Below are 20429 nucleotides of genomic sequence, written 5' to 3'. Positions count from 1 at the left end.
CCGGCTGGAAAACCCTCCCATCTACTTTCTCAACAATCCTCTCAAAGAAGTTCCATCACTCAAGCTTTTGGGTCTCACTATCTGCCATGATATTTCCTGGGAAAACTACATTTATAAGCTGGCCTCCAAAGCCAGTCGCCGACTGGGCATCCTCCGTCGTGCGAAGTCCTTCCTTGGCACACCTGAGCTCCTCACCACATACAAGGCTTTCATCTGCAGCTCAATGGAATACTGTTCTCCCCTCTGGGCCGGTGCTCCTGCCTCACACCTAGCTCGGCTTCACGCTGTTGAAACTAAAGCTTTCAGAATCATTGGAATCTCCTGCGATGAAGCTAACTCCGAGGGCCTTTCACTCATTCACCGCAGGCAGGTTGGTGGTCTTTCTGTCTTCTACCGACTCCTCTCCGGCCTAGCTCCCCCAGCTCTCTCTGTGCTCTGTCCCCCAAATATTCCTGCAGGTTGCACAAGATCTGCCTGCAACCCTCTTATGGTTAAACTGTCAAAATGAAGACTCTGCTCAACTCCACTTTTTCATTCATTCTTTTCTTCCGCCTCTGGAACAAACTCCCTCACTCTCTTAAATCCCACTCCTCCCTCCAGGTCTTTAAAACAGCTGTTCACCACCATCTCTTATCTTCCCCCATCCAAAACCTTGATGTTTTCTACCCCCGTTAATTCACCCCTGATCCACTTTTTTGAAATGCCAACTTTTCTCCTGGAAGTCCTAGCAGTGTCAATGTGTTTTATACCTCTCCCACTCCCTGCCCCCCACTTCCCATGCCCCCCCCAAGCCCTCACCCTCCCACAGATCTTCTGATGTCCCTGCTCTCAAATGTTGTACTTGTGTGCTTCCCTCTCTCTCCCCATATTGTCTCCCGCTCCCTTTATCATATGTTTTATGTGTCAGTTTGTCATTTTGTGATTAATGTTCGCGCTTACACGAGCCTCGATCTTATATACAAAAAAACAAACAAAAAAAACAAAACGATATTTTCCTTCCACATCTTTTCGATCTTTCCACATCCTACGTGGTTGTACGAGTATATAGGATGGTCAGCTTAACCACCTCTGTGAAGCATGCCCTCGCAGATGCATTTTTGAAATTATTTCAGCCCTTGTAAAAAAATATATAACATTCAATAGGGAAATTTTATTTTGTCGTCGTGATTATTTAATTATTTCTTTACTTTTGCCTCAGCCTGAGTATTGTGTTTGGAATTACAAGGACAACCTTGCATTGTGTTTGAAACACCTGGCAATGTGTGACAGTCACGGTTTCCCGAGAGCCTCGTGGTATAAATCCTGATTGTGTCCTTTGGACGTTCAACATGGAATTGATTGTTTGGTGCTTTTGTGTCTTCAGTAGCAATGTGTTTTTTCCTGCCTTTTTATCACATTTTAATTTCTCAGGATGAACGCCGCGGTCCCACCTTGGTGTCTGTCCATTCTCCGTGGCCGTGCAGTCGCTTGGCTTCCTGCATACCCTCTCTGTTGGACTTCCCGTGCGTGTGTATCGGACCAGCCGTGCACTCATCGCTCTCCCCCCTCGATTGGCAGCGCCACTCAGCTCGACACATGATTCAGGGATTCCTCTCGCTCGACGCCTGTCTCACCGAGGCCTTCCACATGGCCAGGTCGCCGTGCTGTCTGTCTGTCTCCCTCATTCATTACACAGCCACTTCATTCAGTCGTTCTCTACAACACTTTTTGCAAATGTAGTTTGTTCTTTCGACAATTACCCCTTCTCTCCTCGTATGGTCTTTCTTTTGTAAGGCTATTACTTTACACCCTGGATCTTCCTCTCCTACCACAGAGTAATACGTGTTCAATAAATATTCAAATCCAGACATAGAAATTGCTTTTGCTCCATTGGTGGAGCTCTATAATCACCTGAAGCACATGCTAGATTTTCGAATTGCTTTGCATATCATAACTGGAGAATTCATAGAACATCTTACCCAACGTATATAATTCACTTGAAATAACCACCTTTAGAGGCCATTTTTCCCCGCAAAGCGGGGGTTGGCCTTTTTCGGGAACCGTGGTTGTTGTTTTTTGGTCCCCTTTTTGAAGCAATGTTTTACGGCCGGATGCCCTTCCTGCCGCCAACCCTGTTTGTCGCCTTTTACGACAAACAGGGAATTACCAGTGAACTGGTACTCAATTAGCCGACCTCGGAAGGATGACAGGCTGAGTCAACCCCCCTGGCGTTAATTCAGCGATCGACCGGGATTCGAACCCAGGATCCTAGGATCCTAAGCCGGTACCCTCGCCGCTAGCCCAACACCAGGGATATAATTCACTTGAAATAAAAGAGTGATTTTAAAAGTCGTCTTGAAAATAGTCCGGAAGTTTAGCGCCATTGATGGTGTCTTATACACCACCTTATTTAACATGTCCAAGTACCGTACTGCAAAACGGAAGGATTTTGAAGGTGTCAAAAAGGCAATTTGTGTTCTGCAGTGTTCAAGTAGAGCATATAATTAAATCTAAATTAAATAAAGGTTTTAAAGGTCGTCGAGAAAAAAAAGCAAGAGGTTTACCGCCGATGAAGCAGCGTCTTTTACACCACCTTATCTAACACGTTACATTAGTTCTTCATTGCTGATAATTGTGTACGTTATGATGTCCTTAATTTAAAACGGTAAATTTCCTGTTTGGAATGATTTTCAATTTGGTTTGACTGCCAGGCAGGCAGACAGAGTAAAAAAAAAATTTAAATCCCAATCCGCTCTCTTGCCATTGTTCATGTAAAAAAGGGTTTGTTTTTATTTTTTATTTTCCTTCTCTCTGCCTCGTTTGTGCTTCATTCATTTCAAACCTTTCATCCAACCTATACAGGTACCTGTCTGTGCCGGTGGGAAATCTACCCGAAGACGTGCCGACCTTTGCTTGTGACCTCTTCCTGTCTCGCCGCCTTCAGCAGCAGGGCCACCTCCTTTGGCTGGCTCCCGGGTCACGGCCTGACCTAGGAGGCCGCGAAGTGGACGAAGCAATGTTGGTGGCGGAGGGAGCCGGCGGCCGCTGCTCATCCGTTGAGCTCTCACAGTCCGGTGCTTACGATAGTGGTACGGAAGATGTTCCTGCGATTTCTGGTTTAATAGTTCATGATGTTCTTGCCAGTTTTAGAGATTCTTCTTCAATGTTGAACGTTTTCCTCGTGTTAATTATCCTCGTCAAAGGAGAGGGAACTACATTTGAAACTACACACACTATTTCGATGAAACTTGACCCCATCCTTCATCACCCGTGATGCATCAACGTTTGTTCACGGCACTAAGAAAATCAGGGTTTCAGGGGATTTGTGGGGGGTTTGACCCCCTAAAATAGATATTTGCTCTCTTTTCCGAAACTACACAAACAATTTTGATGAAACCTGATCACAACTTTCATCACCCATGATGTACCAATGTTTGTTCAAGGCATTAGAAAAATCGGGGTTGGAGGAGGTATACGGGTGAGGGGCTGGGAGGAGGGGATGGGGGGGGGGGGGGGGGTGAGGGTTGCCCCACACAATAGCTATTGTTTTGTTTGTTTAAAGTTTTATGATTACGTTTGTATGATTCTACATGCTGCCCTGTCTTCTAGCAACCAGTGAAATTTGTTAAAATACCGTGATACTGTTTAAAATACCTCTAGTCAATGTGGTATACTGCTTTGTTCTACCAGGTGAGCGCCACGGGGTATTGCCCCTATTTAAGTTTTTTTTTTTTTCTTTATCAGTTTTGAAACAAAATCTTTCATCCTTTTGATTCTCGACCAATATTTGATCAATATTTGATTTGAATTTGATTTGAATATTTGATCGCCAATATTTTGTCTCAAGATGTCTGCAATTTTCTGCAGAGTTCCTTTTGTGAGAAATATTGGTTGTTTGAGCCTTTTGTGTCCGCACAGTGTGTGTGGAGCTGCAACTCCAGTTCCTGGCTGTGAACACACTGCTGCAGTCACATCACGTCAACGACATGGAAGGAGGAGGTGCTGCGTGCCTCTCCTTCGATGCCATGCCAGCTACCTCTCTTCCTGACATGTTGTCTGGTGGCCCGGCTCCAAGCATACCCAGTTACGACGAGACGGCACTTTGCTCCCAAGCCTTCAGGCATGTGTACCGTTCGGTTTCGTCTCCGGAGGGTTTTCGCTTTTGGAGGTCAGAGAGAGCAGTGGGAACTAGACTTTAGAAGACGGGATTAAAAACAGGCCAACGACGTGTCTGCTATGAGAGCAACAGGAATTGGGCTTTGCTCTCATTATGGGAGATGGCAATTAATAACGTCGATAACTTTCGATTCCACAGAATGCAGGAGAGACGTGTGATTGTGGGGTCCCAGTCCATAGTGAGAGCAGTACTGCAATGAGTGATCAACAATGACCTATGATGAGTTCTTGTGATTTTTGAAGGAATGACTTCATCCAGATTAATTGATGATCCTTACGGAGCGATTGTGAGTTTTTTTCAGGATTGAAGGACAGGTTCCATTTGTAACACCAGCGTCTTGTAAATTCCAAATGAACAGCACGTGACACAGCTACTCTCCGGCAGTTAGAGTGATGGGGGTATTGCACAACATAATGTGGAGTGATCTGTGAAAAGGAAGATATGTTTTGCAAAGTGATGTTATTTTAATTTAATTTTTCCAAATTTTTGTTTTTGTCTATTGTTTGCAGATTTGTGAAGGGGATGGTGGCTGGTTGGGTGAAAGAGGTGACTCAGTACAGCAACGTGCATGCTGATAACCAGCTGATTCACTTCTACCGTTGGCTGAGTTTTCCTTCGTCGCTGCTCTACGAACCGGCACTGCATCGTTCGCTGCACAGCATGATGAGCAAGTTGTTCTTACAGTGAGTCCTCCACTGTGGGAAGACTGTGGTGAGCGACGGTTGTGTGGTTGAGGAAATATCGCAGGACCTTACCAACACGATGGAGTTGAAGTGGGACGAAGTATAATTGTAATGCTCCCTGACTTTTTGGGTCTTCACTCTTTGTCATATATTGGTCAATTGTGACTACGAGCAACGGTACCCGCCATATGGGCGGGGCTTCAATTGGGAAGCCCAAATGAAAAGGAAAAATATCAGAAATTGAAGGCTTTTTTATTTTAAACGATTTATGTAAACATCCATTAAATCGTATCACGCGCAAATCATTAAAATCTAAAAAGTACATGGCACCCATTTTGAAAAAAGATTGAATTAAAAGGGCCTCATCCTTTTTTTATTTATTTTAAATCCAGACAATCAACTGGTGTTTTTTTTATTTGCCCCTAAGTATGCAAAGAGCGGCTCAGTTTTAATACCGTAAAATACTTCGCGGATTTTCATGGCGGTCAATGACGTCATATTGCTTTTGTGCGTGTTAAAAACATATCTCTTCAGGTAAACTGTATTTCGTTTTTTTCCGTGTACTTGTATTCTAAACTTGCATTCAGTTGCATTTTGTGATGAATGATGCCAATGACAACAGAACCGTTGAGATGCGGAAGAGCGCGCGACAAATCTGCAAAACGGAAGCGGCCGCTTACACGTCTTTCTCAGTCGCACGTTTATGTATGAAGAGTGCGCGCCGAATCTGTAACATGGAAGCGGCCACTACACCCATTTCTCAGTCACTTTGCACACGCTGCCATGTTACTTCGGAGCCGCACGTTTATATAGGAAGAGTTCGTCAGGAGTCGATCTACTCTCTCCTGGTACGTAGAATAAATAGTATTTGTAGAATTTCAACAAAAGCCACATCACTATTCATATCGGTAAATATTATTCCATCTTGTTTGGAAAAACTGGAAAATTGAAAAACTTGGAAAAATTCGAAAAACAATTCAGCCTATTTTACTCCCAGGGGTCCCAGGAATACCCACCCAAAATATCGTTGCGATCGGTTGAGCCGTTTTTGCGGTACCTTCGAACGGATGGACGGACATTTGGTGAATTATAGTAAGATTGCCACTTTTGACAAAAATGTCATTGGTGACGACAACAACAACAACAACAACAGGCATTTTAAGGCCATTTTCCCTGCAAGAGCAGGGGTTAGCCTTGCGGTCATCATGATGATCTTCTCCATTTTGCCCTATTTTCTGCATCTCCCCTTGTTAACCCCCTTGCCCACATTTCTTCTTCGACCATCTTTAGCCAAGTCTTTCTCGGTCTTCCCCGTCCTCTACTTCCTTTTACATTCATTTCCATCACTCTTCTCAACCAGTCACTTTCATCCTTCCTCATCACATGACCAAACCTTTTCAAACTGTTTCTCTTCACAGCATCAATCACAGGCTCTATTCCCATCATCTTTCGCAATTCATCATTTGTCTTCCTCTCTCTCAACGATACTCCACACATCCACTGAACCATTCGCATTTCCACCCTTTCCAGCCTTCGTTGCTGCTCTACGTTCATTACCCATGTCTCGCTCCCATAAATCATAACACTTCTCACACATGCAGCATACACCTTTCCCTTCAGCTTCAACGACACTCCCCTCCTCGTCAGCATGCCACTCAGTTCCCGAAACTTCTTCCATGCACATCTCACTCCAGCAACCGTTGCCGAGTCTGATCTACCTTCTCCATTCAGCATGTCTCCGAGGTAACAAAATGTTTTCACACCTTCCAGCTTCATGCCGTCTCCAAGATCCAACTCAACATTTCCTCCATCTGCAGCTCCCTCTGTGCACACCTTACACTTGAATGTAGCTGCCACACTGGTTAATGACCCTCTCTAACCACTACATTTATGATGAACCCACTCAGCGCACATTGTACATTGAATTTAATTCACTCCGACACCCTTCCTGCACACAGCACACGGCCACTTCCCAGTTCTTTCCACCTCACCACATGCTTTACCACTTGCCATCACCTTCGTTTTTCCGATATTCACCTTCAGACCTTTTGTCTCCATACATTCCTTCCACTTGTTCATCTTCTCCTTCAGTCCATCCATACTTTCCGCAATCAACACCAGATCATCTGCATACAACAACTCCCATGGTAAACCCTCCTTTACTTTCCGAGCCAGCACCTCCATCACAGCTACAAATAGTAGTGGACTTAGTACCGACCCCCTGATGCACTCCCACCTTCACCTCAAACTCACCACTGTTCCCGGCCTTCGTCATAGGTGAGAATAGTCACAATTGTATGTAGATGTCTATGTTGGAGGTAGTTGTAGATTTTCTTGTGTAGGTTGGTGTAATTGTTTGCCGCATGTTGTGGAGGTAGTTGTAGATTTGTACTGTGGGTTGGTGTAATTGTATGTAGCATGTTGTGGAGGTAGTTGTGGATTTGTAGTGTGGGTTGGTGTAATTGTATGTAGATGGTGGAGGTAGTTGTAGATTTGTAGTGTGGGTTGCTGTAATTGTATGTAGAATGTTGGAGGTAGTTGTAGATTTGTAGTGTGGGTTCGTGTAATTGTATGCAGAATGATGGAGGTAGTTGTAGATTTGTAGTGTGGGTTGGTGTAATTGTATGTAGATGTCTATGTTGGAGGTAGTTGTAGATTTGTAGTGTGGGTTCGTGTAATTGTATGCAGAATGATGGAGGTAGTTGTAGATTTGTAGTGTGGGTTGGTGTAATTGTATGCAGAATGTTGGAGGTAGTTGTAGATTTGTAGTGTGGGTTGGTGTAATTGTATGTAGATGTCTATGTTGGAGGTAGTTGTAGATTTGTAGTGTGGGTTGGTGTAATTGTATGTAGATGTCTATGTTGGAGGTAGTTGTAGATATGTAGTGTAGGTTAGTGTAATTGTGAACCTCAATGAAAGCATCAGCAGACCGTTCTGGGCCCTTTTGCTTCTTAAATTATGCATTTTGTCATAACAAATTATCACCCACCCTACCCATATCCCAGATCGTCATGACCACTCTTCCAATACTTTGGATTTGTTCTTCACCTCCAATCCGTTACGTTATAGCTACACAATTTCACCTCCAATTATTTATTCTGACAAAAATCTAGTGAACATTACTTTACTTACTACCACTCCTGCTCCGACTGAACACCAGTATTGGCATTTCAATAGCGTTGATTGCATGGGTTTACAAAACTTGTTTTCTGATTTTCCCCTGGAAAGATTACTGCCTCTCGTCGGGCGATGCCTCTATCTCTGCTGAACGTATAGCTGAGGTTATTGTTGCAGGAATGGAGGCTTATATCCCCTTCTCTTTCAAGTCTATCTCTCCTACCAACTATTGGTTCAATAGTTCCTGCTCTGCGACCATTCGTGCAAGGGATGCGGCATATTGGACATGCAAAAACTCTTCTTCCTCCGACTCGCACATTCAGCTTTCATATCTGATAGAAATCATTGCATACATGTTATTCGTGAAGTGAAGCATTCCTTTATCCAAAAGAAATGTGACAACCTCTCATCTTCCTCCACCAATATGTCTTTCTGGTCCTTAGTTGAAAGTATCTCCAACAACTTCTGTCGCTCTTCCTTTCCTTCGCTTTTCTGTTCCGATTGTACTATCGCTGTTTCTCCGTCAGATAAAGCAACTCTTTTTGGTTCTCTTTTCTCCTGTAATTCCACACTGGATGACTCCAACATTTCATCTCCCTCTGATGCACCTCTTACCAATCCCATGCCCCTCCCTATAATCTCTTTCAATGCAGTCAAAAAGTGGTCCTCTCTCTGGACACAAGTAAAGCATACAGACAAGATGGCATTCCTCCTCGTATCCTGAAGGAGTGTGCTTTAGAACTTGCTCTCTGGCTTGTTTGTTTGTTTTATTTTCGTTTAAAAACCCAAACCTTTCCTCTTTCCTGGAAACGTGCCTTAGTGCAGCCTATTTAAAGAAGGGTGACCATTCAAACCCTTCCAACTACCGTCCTGTTGCTCTGACTTCTACTATTTCCAAAGTCTTAAAATGTCTTTGCAATAACCATTTCCTCAAGCATCTTGAATCTCACAATCTTCTATCTGTCCATCAATATGGCTTTCGCAAGGCAAGATCTACCGGTGATATCCTTTCTTGCATTACGAATGTCTGGGCCTCTTCTCTGAGACACTTTGGGGAATCCTTTGTTGTAGGCATTGACATCTCAAAAGCCTTTGACAGGGTTTGGCATCAGGGTCTGATATCCAAGCTTCCCTCTATCAGCTTTTTTCCTTCACTCTGCTCTCTCTTCTGGAGTTTTCCCTCCGACCACGCTATCTCTGTAATTTCCGTATTTCCCATGTGCCCCATCTTTCCTCACTCGATCTACATCTCATTTGATCACAGCCCCCTCTTTAAATTTGGATTTGGACAAGATATCAGTTTGGAGATATTTGGATATTTGGATATTTATACAAGATATTTGTTACAAGATATTTACAAGATATTACAAGATATTATTTGGATATTATATACAAGATATTTGGACAGTGGGGTAAATGTAAACAAGTTAAGTTTAATGCTTCTGGAACTCAATTTCTTCCCATCTCTGTCTAAAACTCCTCTCAACTCTCCAATCTCCTTTGGAAGCTCCACAATTACACGATGTAATACAATAAACCTACTAGGTATTACCCTAACATCAAATTTATCCTGAAATCCACACATTTCACAAATAGTTAAGTCTACCTCAAAGAAACTTGGAGTCCTGTTCAGATGTCGAAGATTCTTCTCCTCTCAACAGTTGCTTCAACTATATAAAGGATCGATTCGTCCTTGTATAGAGTACTGCTCTCACACCTGGGGAGGTTCTAGCTCCACATACTTACTGGACAGAATTGAATCCAAAATAATCCGACTGATCAACTCTCCCAATCTGACCTCAAAACTCGACCTGCTTGAATTGTACTGCAAAGTTGGCTCTATTTCTCTTCTCTAAAGATATTACTCCGGTTTCTGCTCCCAAGAACTTGCTGCTTGTGTACCTCCGCCATTAGCGAGACCACGGAATACTCGACAAGTCACTACATCGCATGATTACTGTGTCGCCATTGGTAACTCAAGGGTGGGTCTTATGATGTTTGTTTCTTCCCCTCCACTGCCAAACTCTGGAACTCTTTACCTTCCCATATCTTTCCAAACACTTATGGCCTTCCCCTTTTCAAAAAGCAGATTTTTTACTTCCTCAAAAATTCTTAGACTATTCTCTCTTTCTTCACTTTTCTATCAATGCAGCTCTTTTATTTAAGGCCTGGCCTCGATGAGGTCTATATAGTCCGTGACTGGAGCCTTCAGCATAAATGATGTCGAGTCTCCTGACAGGTAGTACCTGAAAGGTACTACACCTTGCCCACAGTTGACCTGGGATTATGCAAGGCAGGGACATCCATCTCCCTGAGGTATTCGAAGACACCCGCATACCCAACATAAAAATGCACCTTTGTTCATTGGTGTCTGGACAAAGATGTTTTCAAAATGATTTTGACACTGCGATGAAACTTTAATCGAGTAATAAAACATTATGTTCTGGTGCTACATTCTGTGTGTTATGTTGGAATGTTCTAGCAGGTGTTGGATGAGAATCTTTCCTGTGATTCAAAGGAAAAACATCTCATGCCATGATAGATGCTGCAGTTCCAATTTTACACCTTTATTTTGTCAAAGGTGGCAATTACTGATTTATTTCAGGTCTTGAGGCACAGTTTCTGCTTTCCTGGTTGTAACAAATACAGTGTGTACATTGTCACTGAGAGTCAAGCTGCCACGCTGGTACATTTCTGTTAGTGTTCCATCTGGTCTTGGGTCTTTGTTCTTTATTGTCATCATGTTAACCCTTTATTCACTTAATCTGGGGTCGGGGGTTCTGCCACGCAATCTTGAAATGATACAGGTTTGTTTTATGATACGATAAGGTTGTATGAAGGAGAAGACTAATTTGGCCTGTCATGCCTGTGGTTACTACCTGCATCCCCACTCTAGCAGGGAAAATGGCCTTAAAATGCATGTTGTTGTTGTTGTATGCCTGTGGTTAAGTTTCAGGTGTTCCTATCCTGTAGGTGTATCTTACTCCTTTTTTTTGGTGGTATGCCATTCATCTGCAAGTCTGGTTTCACCGGTGCAGAGTTGGTTCCCTACCTATCCTTGATTTATTCAGGACAAGTGATGATTTTTGTTTTGCGGAGCTCTGTATCATGAAGCGATGATTTTGCTGTGCCTTTTGAGTTTCGAGTTGAGAATAGCCATGGGAAGCTGTACTGGCCTGGTGAAGCAGGCAATGTTTGGGGCACATTTTCTAGCCATCTTCTGATGCAATGTGAGCAGTGCTGTCGTGAAAAGGGCTGCTTGATCATCCATGGCACTGCCGATGTATGTTGTCTTGTAGAATACCGAGCGACCAAAGCTCTGAACTTCTTACTTCCAGGTTTTTCATTACAGCTGCCAGCAAACATTAACACCATAGGTTAAGAGTGTTTCATGCGAATGGTTTTCAGTGCTGGTGCCGTGTGCAACATCACTTCTACTCTGTTACCTCTCCATGTATGTGAAGTCCACAGCAGTGCCGTATATAGAGTCTGGCCATCTTATGTTTTCGCCATGGAGCGATGTGATTGGCTGATCACAGTCACGTGGTTTCAAGGTGCCATGTTGCTCCTCATTTGAGCAGCTCTGACTGTGCTCAAGAAATGCAAGGAAGGCTGTCGCTTCCATTGCTCGGACATAGGAATGAAACTATTCATCACTAGAGAACGCTACTTTAGAGAGGTTGAAGGGCAGCTGAAAGGGAAGAACTTATTCATGAAACTCGTTGAGCAAGCTGATGACCTCAATTGTGATCATATTCCATCCTGCCATGATGTGAAGGATAACTTGCTCCGAAAGTTTTATACCGTGAGGCTATACACATCTTTGCGCAGAAGCAACTAGACAATCAGAAGTGGAGAATACAGGACTCAAAATCTGGAGGCAAACCCAGCAGTATGAGTGCGTCCATTCGTGCTGTCGTGAACAAAACTCAAATGATCTGTTTCTACTGCTGACTTTGACTGTATTCATGTCAAGCGCTAGGATTTTGGACCACCATTCTATAATCATTGTCGGCACTCGAATGCTCCATATACATCCATGGCATCATTAGCCGTATCTGACCGGTCGTCATCACGTGATACAGTTCGTCCTATCTACGATTCCCCGCAAACGTGTACTACTAATGACGGTGTCGGTTTGGTTGAGAATACAAAGCCTGGTGTTGGCTTAGCGGTTAGGGTGCTGGCTTGGGATGCTAGGATCCTGGGTTCGAATCCCGGCCGATCGCTAAATTAACGCCAGGGGGGTTGACTCAGCCTGTCATCCTTCCGAGGTCGGCAAATTGAGTACCAGCTCACTGGTAATTCCCTGTGTGTCGCAAGAGGCGACCAACAAGGTTGGCGGCAGGAAGGGCATCCGTCCGGCCGTAAAACATCGCTTCAAAAAGGGGACCACGGTGCCCGAAAAAGGCCAACCCACTGCTCTGCAGGGGAAAATGGCCTCTAAAGGTGGTTAGTTGGTTGGTTGGTTTGGAAACTCCTGTTTTCATTCTCCGTGTTTTGTCGCAAGTGTCGTGTATTTTTTTATTTGTTCATACTTTTGATTTAAATCGTGGTGTCCCAATTTGTTCCAATAAAATTCTATCATTTTCTTGATTCTGTTTCGTACAAATCCCTTAACACACTCAACACAAAGATATTATTCCATATTTTCTGATCCGAGCTTCCAAGCTCCGAGCTCTCTGGGGAGCGACATGGTGCCTATTGTTCAGTTGGCCACACTCTCTTCATATGCAGCACTGGTCCGCAGCAAGTGCACACAGTATGGTTGGCAGGTGGGTGGATGCATTCCATAAGTGCTCTTGTCAAATTATTGGCTTGCACCTGGACTCGAATATTGTATGAAATTGTCCAACCTTAATTGGTCTCACCTGATCTAAAGTTGTCACACAAACTCTCACCAGTTGATCCACGGTTGGGATTTTGAAAATGTGACTTCCATTTGGCCTGGCGCGTGTGCCCTAAATCGTTGCATCATCATGTCATTGTTAATGGCATTGGTCGTTGTCAATTGCATGACTCCCGAGTACGGTCCCTTCAACAAGGTATTAACATCTGGCCCAGCTGTAACTTCAGCTCTGGAAGTAAAGGTCGAGGGCCAGACTTCACCTGATTCTCTGTATAGAGAATCCTCCTCCCTCCACTCTCCCCACGTTGTTAAAATACCAAACCTGAAATCCATCTGTACCTGTTTGTTTTCCAGGCTAGTGGCTGAATTCAAACGACTTGGTTCTACCATTGTCTATGGAGACTTCAACAGACTACTGGTTTGCACCAAAAAACGCAACGTTGCTGATGCCCTGGCCTACGTCGAGTTTGTCACCAACAGGTGTGTCAAATGGTCCATAATGGGTAATCTGCCTCATATTGCCTTGTTTTAGATTTGGGTTGACTGATGTACACTCATGTCTGCTACCCAATTGGATGCAAATCCTTTGGTATACACCACCCAAAAGTATCCAACTCATTTGGTACACACCACCCAATCGTATCCAACTGATTTTGTACACACCAACAAACAACAACAACAGGCATTTTAAGGCCATTTTCCCTGCGAGAGCGGGGGTTAGCCTTGCGGGCTCCATGGCAATCTTCTCGATTTTATCCTATTTTCGGCTTCTCCCCTTGTTAACCCCCTTGCCCGCATTTCTTCTTCCACCACCTTTAGCCAAGTCTTTCTCGGTCTTCCCTGTCCTCTACTTCCTTCTACATTCATTTCCATCACTCTTCTCAACCAGTCACTTTCATCCTTCCTCAACACATGACCAAACCATCTCAACCTGTTTCTCTTCACAGCATCCATCACAGGCTCGATTCCCATCATCTTTTGCAATTCATCATTTGTCTTCCTCTCTCAACGATACTCCGCACATCCACCGAACCATTCACATTTCCACCCTTTCCAGCCTTCATTGCTGTCCTACGTTCATTACCCATGTCTTGCTCCCATAAATCATAACACTTCTCACACATGCAGCATACACCTTTCCCTTCAGCTTCAACGACACTCCCCTCCTCATCAGCACGCCACTCAGTTCCCGAAACTTATTCCATGCACGTCTCACTCTAGCAACCGTTGCCGAGTGTGCTCCACCTTCTCCATTCAGCATGTCTCCGAGGTAGCAAAATGCTTTCACACCTTCCAGCTTCACGCCGTCTCCAAGATCCAACTCAACATTTCCTCCATCTGCAGCTCCCTCTGTGCACACCTTACACTTGAATGTAGCTGCCACACTGGTTAATGACCCTCTCAGACCACTACATTTTTGATGAATCCACTCAGCGCACATTGTACATTGAATGGAGTTCATTCCGACATCCTTCCTGCACACAGTTTGGTACACACCACCCAATCATATCCAACTCCTTTTGTGCACACCACCCAATCATATCCAATGCCTTTGGTACACACACCCAATCATATCCAACTCCTTTGGTACACACACCGAGTCCCTGTATATAGAGAGTTGTGTCAACTCAAATTTGGACGCCATTTTGTGTCTAAGTGTGTCGGATTAGATATACATGTACATTCGCGATATGGGGTGATATATTCTAAACCTGCTAAAAAAAATTTTACTACACATATTTAGTCTTATTATTTACATACAGGTGATATTTGTTTTGTCAAAAACTCAGCTATTGCCGTGAAAAAGAGCTGTGTGGTGATATTAAAAGTGGTATGGCAATGCATATTACAAGCCAACACTGCATATAAGAGCTAACATTATAAGTAAGACAAACCAATGCTGTCGTTCTCTGAATTTTAATAACTTTTAGAAAGGAGTGTGGGCATATCCAATATTTTTTAAAGGGTGCCGAGAGCAATTCCGGTGTAGGACTTCCAGCCGACATATAGTCTAACACACTTAAAACAAATTCTGTACGTGGTATTGCCATATTTCTATAGTGTACAACTTTAGTTTTATCGACATTTATATTCAATTTCCATTGTAATGATTTAACAAGCTGCAAGTCAGCAGAGTCTCGAGGAGTCGATCGCTTTCCAGCTCTTTCGTCTGACTTTCGCTTCCCAAATTTGTCTTCTGACTTTATCACTTGGAAATCTATACATCTTATATTTCCCAGATTGGTTTGAACAACCAAAAGCAGAACAACCAGTCATTTTGTTTGGCAATAAACAACATTCCCGTACCAAGCTGACGTTCACGCACGGTGAAGTTAGACACAAAATGGCGCCACGAAATCACGTGACCATAAATCTCGGGTCAGCGCATGGCGCAACTCTCTTTATACAGGTACTCTACACACACCCAATCAAATTCAGCTCCTTGCGTTTTGTAATGTTAGATTTCTTGAATCCACTTTGTTAGCCCCCCATTATTCCATAATACGTGATGGACTTGTTTTATCCCCTTGGTTACAGCATCGGTGGATGACCAAATAAACCATGCATGGTATGTTAGCGTTTGAGAAACACTATGTTAAGGACAAATAGGATTATACAAATTGAAGTCTAGTCTTTTCTTGCAATTGGTTGGGGCTTTTTTTTGTGCACAGACATCTCCAAAGAACCATAAAGTTGCTAGTGAACCTTAACATTTATAAGGGCCCATCTTTCTCTATCTCTTTTGTCAGCTTTATGCTCGGAAAAACATGGCCAAGTTGTACAAGAAGGTGATTAACCTTGTACCGATGCACAATGATGAATGTATCGTCCACACACCTGTTCCAACAACGTGTCTTTTTTCCCTAAGACTTTCCATTCTCACCCCTCCATTACCAGATTAGATACCACTTCAGACACCAGAGCCCATTCCTATTCCAAAAATCAGTCGATGGTACGCTGCTTTGCACATGAACATCACACTATCCAGATCACACTCCAGCAGACCTGAGACGTTGGTCGCCCTGTGTCAGCCGGCTGTTTGGAAAAGCCATTTCCTAATCATTGGACTGTTTGAAACTCTCATGTTTGATTTTATCGACCAAATGATGTGGGACATTCGTAAAGAGTGAAACCGCATCAAATGACACTTACCTCATAATCACAGAATCTAACGTTTTTCAATCTTTCCACAATTTTACCACTAATATAACCACCTTTAGAGGCCATTTTTCCCCGCAAGCGGGGGTTCGCCTTTTTCGGGAACCGTGGTTGTTGTTGTTTTTTGGTCCCCTTTTTGAAGCAATGTTTTACGGCCGGATGCCCTTCCTGACGCCAACCCTTTTTGCCGCCTTTAACGACAAACAGGGAATTACCAGTGAACTGGTACTCAATTTGCCGACCTCGGAAGGATGACAGGCTGAGTCAACCCCCCTGGCGTTAATTCAGCGATCGACCGGGATTCGAACCCAGGATCCTCGGATCCTAAACCGGCACCCTAGCCGCTAGCCCAACACCAGGGTTTTTTACCACTAATGTTAGCAGTAATTTCAGTGTTGGCCACCAGTCTGCTGATGGATAACCTCACTCAGTCTGTATGAAAGATTATTTATAAAGGACACAAGTGACCTTAATGGTACATCTTGTTTATAGATTTTAAATTAACCATAAAATGTAGGTGCCTTTCCTTTGAGTATACGTATAGGCAATGGTAGTCCTGCTTACCTAATGTACCGGTTTGTGACATTTTGGTGTTGAGAGTCCATTGTTGTTGAGATTATGGAGTTTCTGGTATACACTCTCATCGTTCAAAAGTACAATACTTGCACCTTTTTGTATGATAGGTTACCTTACCCATTAGGGCAGCAGATAATCATAACAATTGTGCAAATTATGACTAAAGCATGAAATTTTTACCAGTGTTAGTACATACCATAAGCTTCATTTTAAGATCGGGAGGTAAGTCAGATTTGACCTCTGAGGATAGTGAGAGGTCAATGACCTCAATTACATTGAAATTGTCATTTTTTCACGATTCTGGTGCAGTTTGTCTGTTTTGGGAATCATTAAAAAGGTATGTTGCCATGTGTTGGTCCCTTTATCTTCTGGAGAGCCTTTATACATAATCACAGGATGCAACCATGACTGAACAAGTGCTTTAAATGAGGTCAGTGACCTCAGAAAACAAATTTATTGAAAAATACATTTAGGTTATTGTGGTGTCCAGAACAGCTTGCATGAAATCGTGTTGTAAGATATAGACGCATAAATATAAAGGTGTCTGATTGCACCTAACAGTCTCCCGAACATGCACATAATGCAGTGCACTTGAGTGCAGCCTAGGTGCACTTGCAGCAGCCGGTACATCCCTTCTTGCAGCCGCAGTGGATCAGTTCGTGGCAAGATTTTGATGCCTCTGGCAGTGTCGTCCAAAGAGGCTGCCACCCAGAGGCCTCCTTTGTCCAGCCCCAGTCAGATGGGATTGGTAACTCTGGATTCAGGACCAGAGTTTGGTTCCAGCAGTTGCCCTGGAGAGATGCACGCTTGATGTGCTGCTGGAGTGCTGCCTGCGTTGGGGGAATGTTTTCTAGAGCCCTAGACTTGTGTGCGAAGAGCTGTTTCCTAGCATCGTTCACTTCCATGGTGTCACTGGTGCGGTCATACATCAGCACAACGAAGCGCTCCAGCAGTGACATTGACTCCTCACTGACATCACTTGGCATGCGTAAGAGTTCTTCAAAGGCATCAGTCACCTGTGGGAACACTTTCCAAATCTCCCAGGCAGTCTTCTTCCCTCTGCCAGCGAAATAAGACACAGTGTCGCACCCTGTGAGGGCATGAAAGATGGGGAGAGTAGCACATTGTCTTGGGTTCATGGCGGCAGCCAGTTGGTGAACAGCTTATCATTGCCACCGAGTGTGCGCTGTCTAGGAACAGAGGCAACAGTGCATTGATCGCGGCAGGTGGGATCACTGCTTACTGGACATCGGCATGGTAGGCAGACCATGACACCCATTCATCTATGGATTGCTTCTCTCGAGCTGTCTTCACTGTCCTCAGCCACCCATACTCTTCTTCCACGGCAGCTTTAGCAGCCAGGAGGTCGGGAGGCCTTGCAGGACGTTGTACAGCCGGTGCAGTGAAGTGCTTCGACTTCATGGCAGCAGGTGGCACACTTGTGTACACTGATGGCAGAGGTGCTACCGACTTGGCGGAAGAGATGTCTTGCCCAATCACCACTACACCACGGTCGAGTCCGCCATTCGTGTGTGATGGATGTTGCATTAGGGAGATACCTGTGCCATGAAAAGAATCCTTGGCTGTCGCAGAGCTGGGGTTATGGTCAATATTATCGACAGCCCCAGTAGTGAACAGTCCCTGGCGCAGCTTGGGTGGGCAAACAACTTCTTCCATGTTGAAGCGCTGGCAGACACCATTGGCAATGTCTGCTGTGAGCTGTAGGAATCTATCATATGACACACACATCCCTAGGCTGAACAGTTTGTCAATCAGACCTCTGCTCCTGGTCACAGCGTGAATCTTGAGGGACAAGTAGAGTGGGAGTGGGGTTTCTCTCTCGCGGCTGTGGCGCACTGAGGTTGACCACACTGCGTGCATGCTTTACACTGTTGAACACCAGTAGCTGCGATACTGTAAGAGCAGCAGTTGTGGTGATTGTGTTAGCCAACTGAGTCTGGTGCTTGATGTTCACCCCATCGAGGATCATGTTCACCAGAGCAAGGAGGGATGGTGTCACAGAATCTTTCTGGCAGTCAGCTTGGAACGCACCGTCAAAGGTGAACCTGGTCTCAAACATTTCTCTACGTACTACATGTGCTGCTCTTACTAGGTGCATGGCATCACTGTCATGATCACAGGCCTTCTTCAGGGCGGGACCTATATCTTTCTCAAACAAGAGAAGTGTGTCTCGGCCCTGAGAGTGGGCTCTCAGATCAGGAAGCACAGAAAGAAGTCTGTCCTTCAGTCTGGTTGTGTGTATTCTGTTGGTTACCGTGGCACCCAGCTGCTCCAGTCTCGTCTTGTAGAGGTTAGCCACGTCTGAGAGTTTAAATACAGGCGCATTGTCCTCATCTGCATGCATGTCCTCCATGAATACCACCAGCTCAGCAAAGGCTATGCCATGCAGACGATCCGCATCCTCGTCCTTGAGTGCGGCTGGTCTGATTTTGTTGTATAATGCACGGAGACAGTTGCGATGGTATTTTGCCTCGATGGCAATCATGTCTCCTGCAGACAGCTTGGCAGCAGTTCAGTGTCCCCCAATTCAGTGGCACATCTCCGAACGTTCTTGTCAATTTCCTTTGTAGCTGCTCCGTGCAAGTCTGCAGTGCCAGCTGGCTTATTGCAGAAGAAACAGATAGACTCGGTTGACTGTGGAAGCCTGTGGGCAGCTGCTGATCGTGTGTGCACGGTTGGAGTACCGGTACTAGATTGCTGTCCTGAAGCTGATTCTGCTCTGCTCTGCTGGTTAAACATTTTTTTGTTAAACTTTAAACGACATTTCTTGTGCCACTGAGCACTGTGTGTCCTCAAGGTAGCTTCTACGCCATCGCCATCATCCAGTCTGTTCACGTTGAGTTCCATTGGCATGTGCCGAAGTCCCATGAACTGGAGGAGGTCTTCTGTCAATGATGCATAGCCACTACCACTCGGTTTCATGGTTGATCTTAGTGGGCACTGCAAAGGTTCATCTGTCTCTGCTTGGCAAAGAATACAAAGCTCCCAGTTAGTTCTTGGGGGTGGTCTTGATTGCTTGGACGTAGAGGGCTGGGCTGGGTCTATGAGGATATGACGCTTTGCCATAGTGACGATCAGGTCTGGGATGCTTGTATCTTGGCTTCGATCATCAGGCAGGGAATCCTGCAACACACAAGTACAACAATTGTGTTAGTACCAGCCACCACAGTTTACATTCATTGGCATCAATATTTGATATGTTGAGGTAATTGACCTCTCCCTGTCCTCAGAGGTCAATGCTAGACATCTGTAAATAACTACCAACACTGTGTGGAATATGTAGACACTTTTATTGGAACACAAATGCATGGTTTGTACATCATAAACATGTTTACCATTAACGAATGAAGCCAAACATCAATATTTTGCTATTTTGAGGTCATTGACCTCTCACGGTCCTCAGAGGTCAAATCTGCCTTACCTCCCAATCTTAAAATGAAGCTTATGGCATGTACTAACACTGGTAGAAATTTCATGCTTTAGTCATAATTTGCACAATTCTTATGATATGAGAGATTATCAGCTGTACTACATCACTACAATAGCCTTACCCTTGTCTGCCGACACAAAAATCAAACCAGAACGGCACTCAGTAGAGTGCATAGTCTCACCTCAAGCACTCGATCTGAACAAAACTACCATCGTTAACTGAACATGCAACTATTGTGGCCATATACCTGTCTCACCAATACACCCTATTAAGTCACGTACATTGCCATTATCCGTAGCTTTAACAATTATTGATTTGATTGATTGATTTTTAGGATATTCAATGACAACTTTTGTGCACATTGAGGGTAAATTGCATCAATAAAGGTGAATATGAAAAAAATTCAAACTATAGTCCCCATGGCTAGTTGATTGTATG

General features: G+C 44.2%; 1 protein-coding gene across 1 annotated transcript in view; it reads left to right on the top strand.

Annotated features, from left to right (window-relative positions):
- Positions 1 to 20429, top strand: part of POLE (DNA polymerase epsilon, catalytic subunit) — a 126027-nt gene that overhangs the window by 87743 nt on the left and 17855 nt on the right. Inside the window, exons 37-41 of the mRNA XM_068131122.2 lie at positions 1411 to 1634; positions 2842 to 3068; positions 3898 to 4099; positions 4666 to 4839; positions 13160 to 13285. Of these exons, the coding sequence (XP_067987223.2) occupies positions 1411 to 1634; positions 2842 to 3068; positions 3898 to 4099; positions 4666 to 4839; positions 13160 to 13285 (953 nt within the window). The remainder of the gene's footprint in view (positions 1 to 1410; positions 1635 to 2841; positions 3069 to 3897; positions 4100 to 4665; positions 4840 to 13159; positions 13286 to 20429) is intronic.

This window comes from Myxine glutinosa, chromosome 11 (assembly GCF_964187855.1).
Source record: "Myxine glutinosa chromosome 11, kmMyxGlut1.1, whole genome shotgun sequence".
NCBI lineage: Eukaryota > Metazoa > Chordata > Myxini > Myxiniformes > Myxinidae > Myxine > Myxine glutinosa.
Note: the sequence above shows the minus strand (reverse complement) of the source record. Positions and strands in the feature narration are given on the sequence as shown.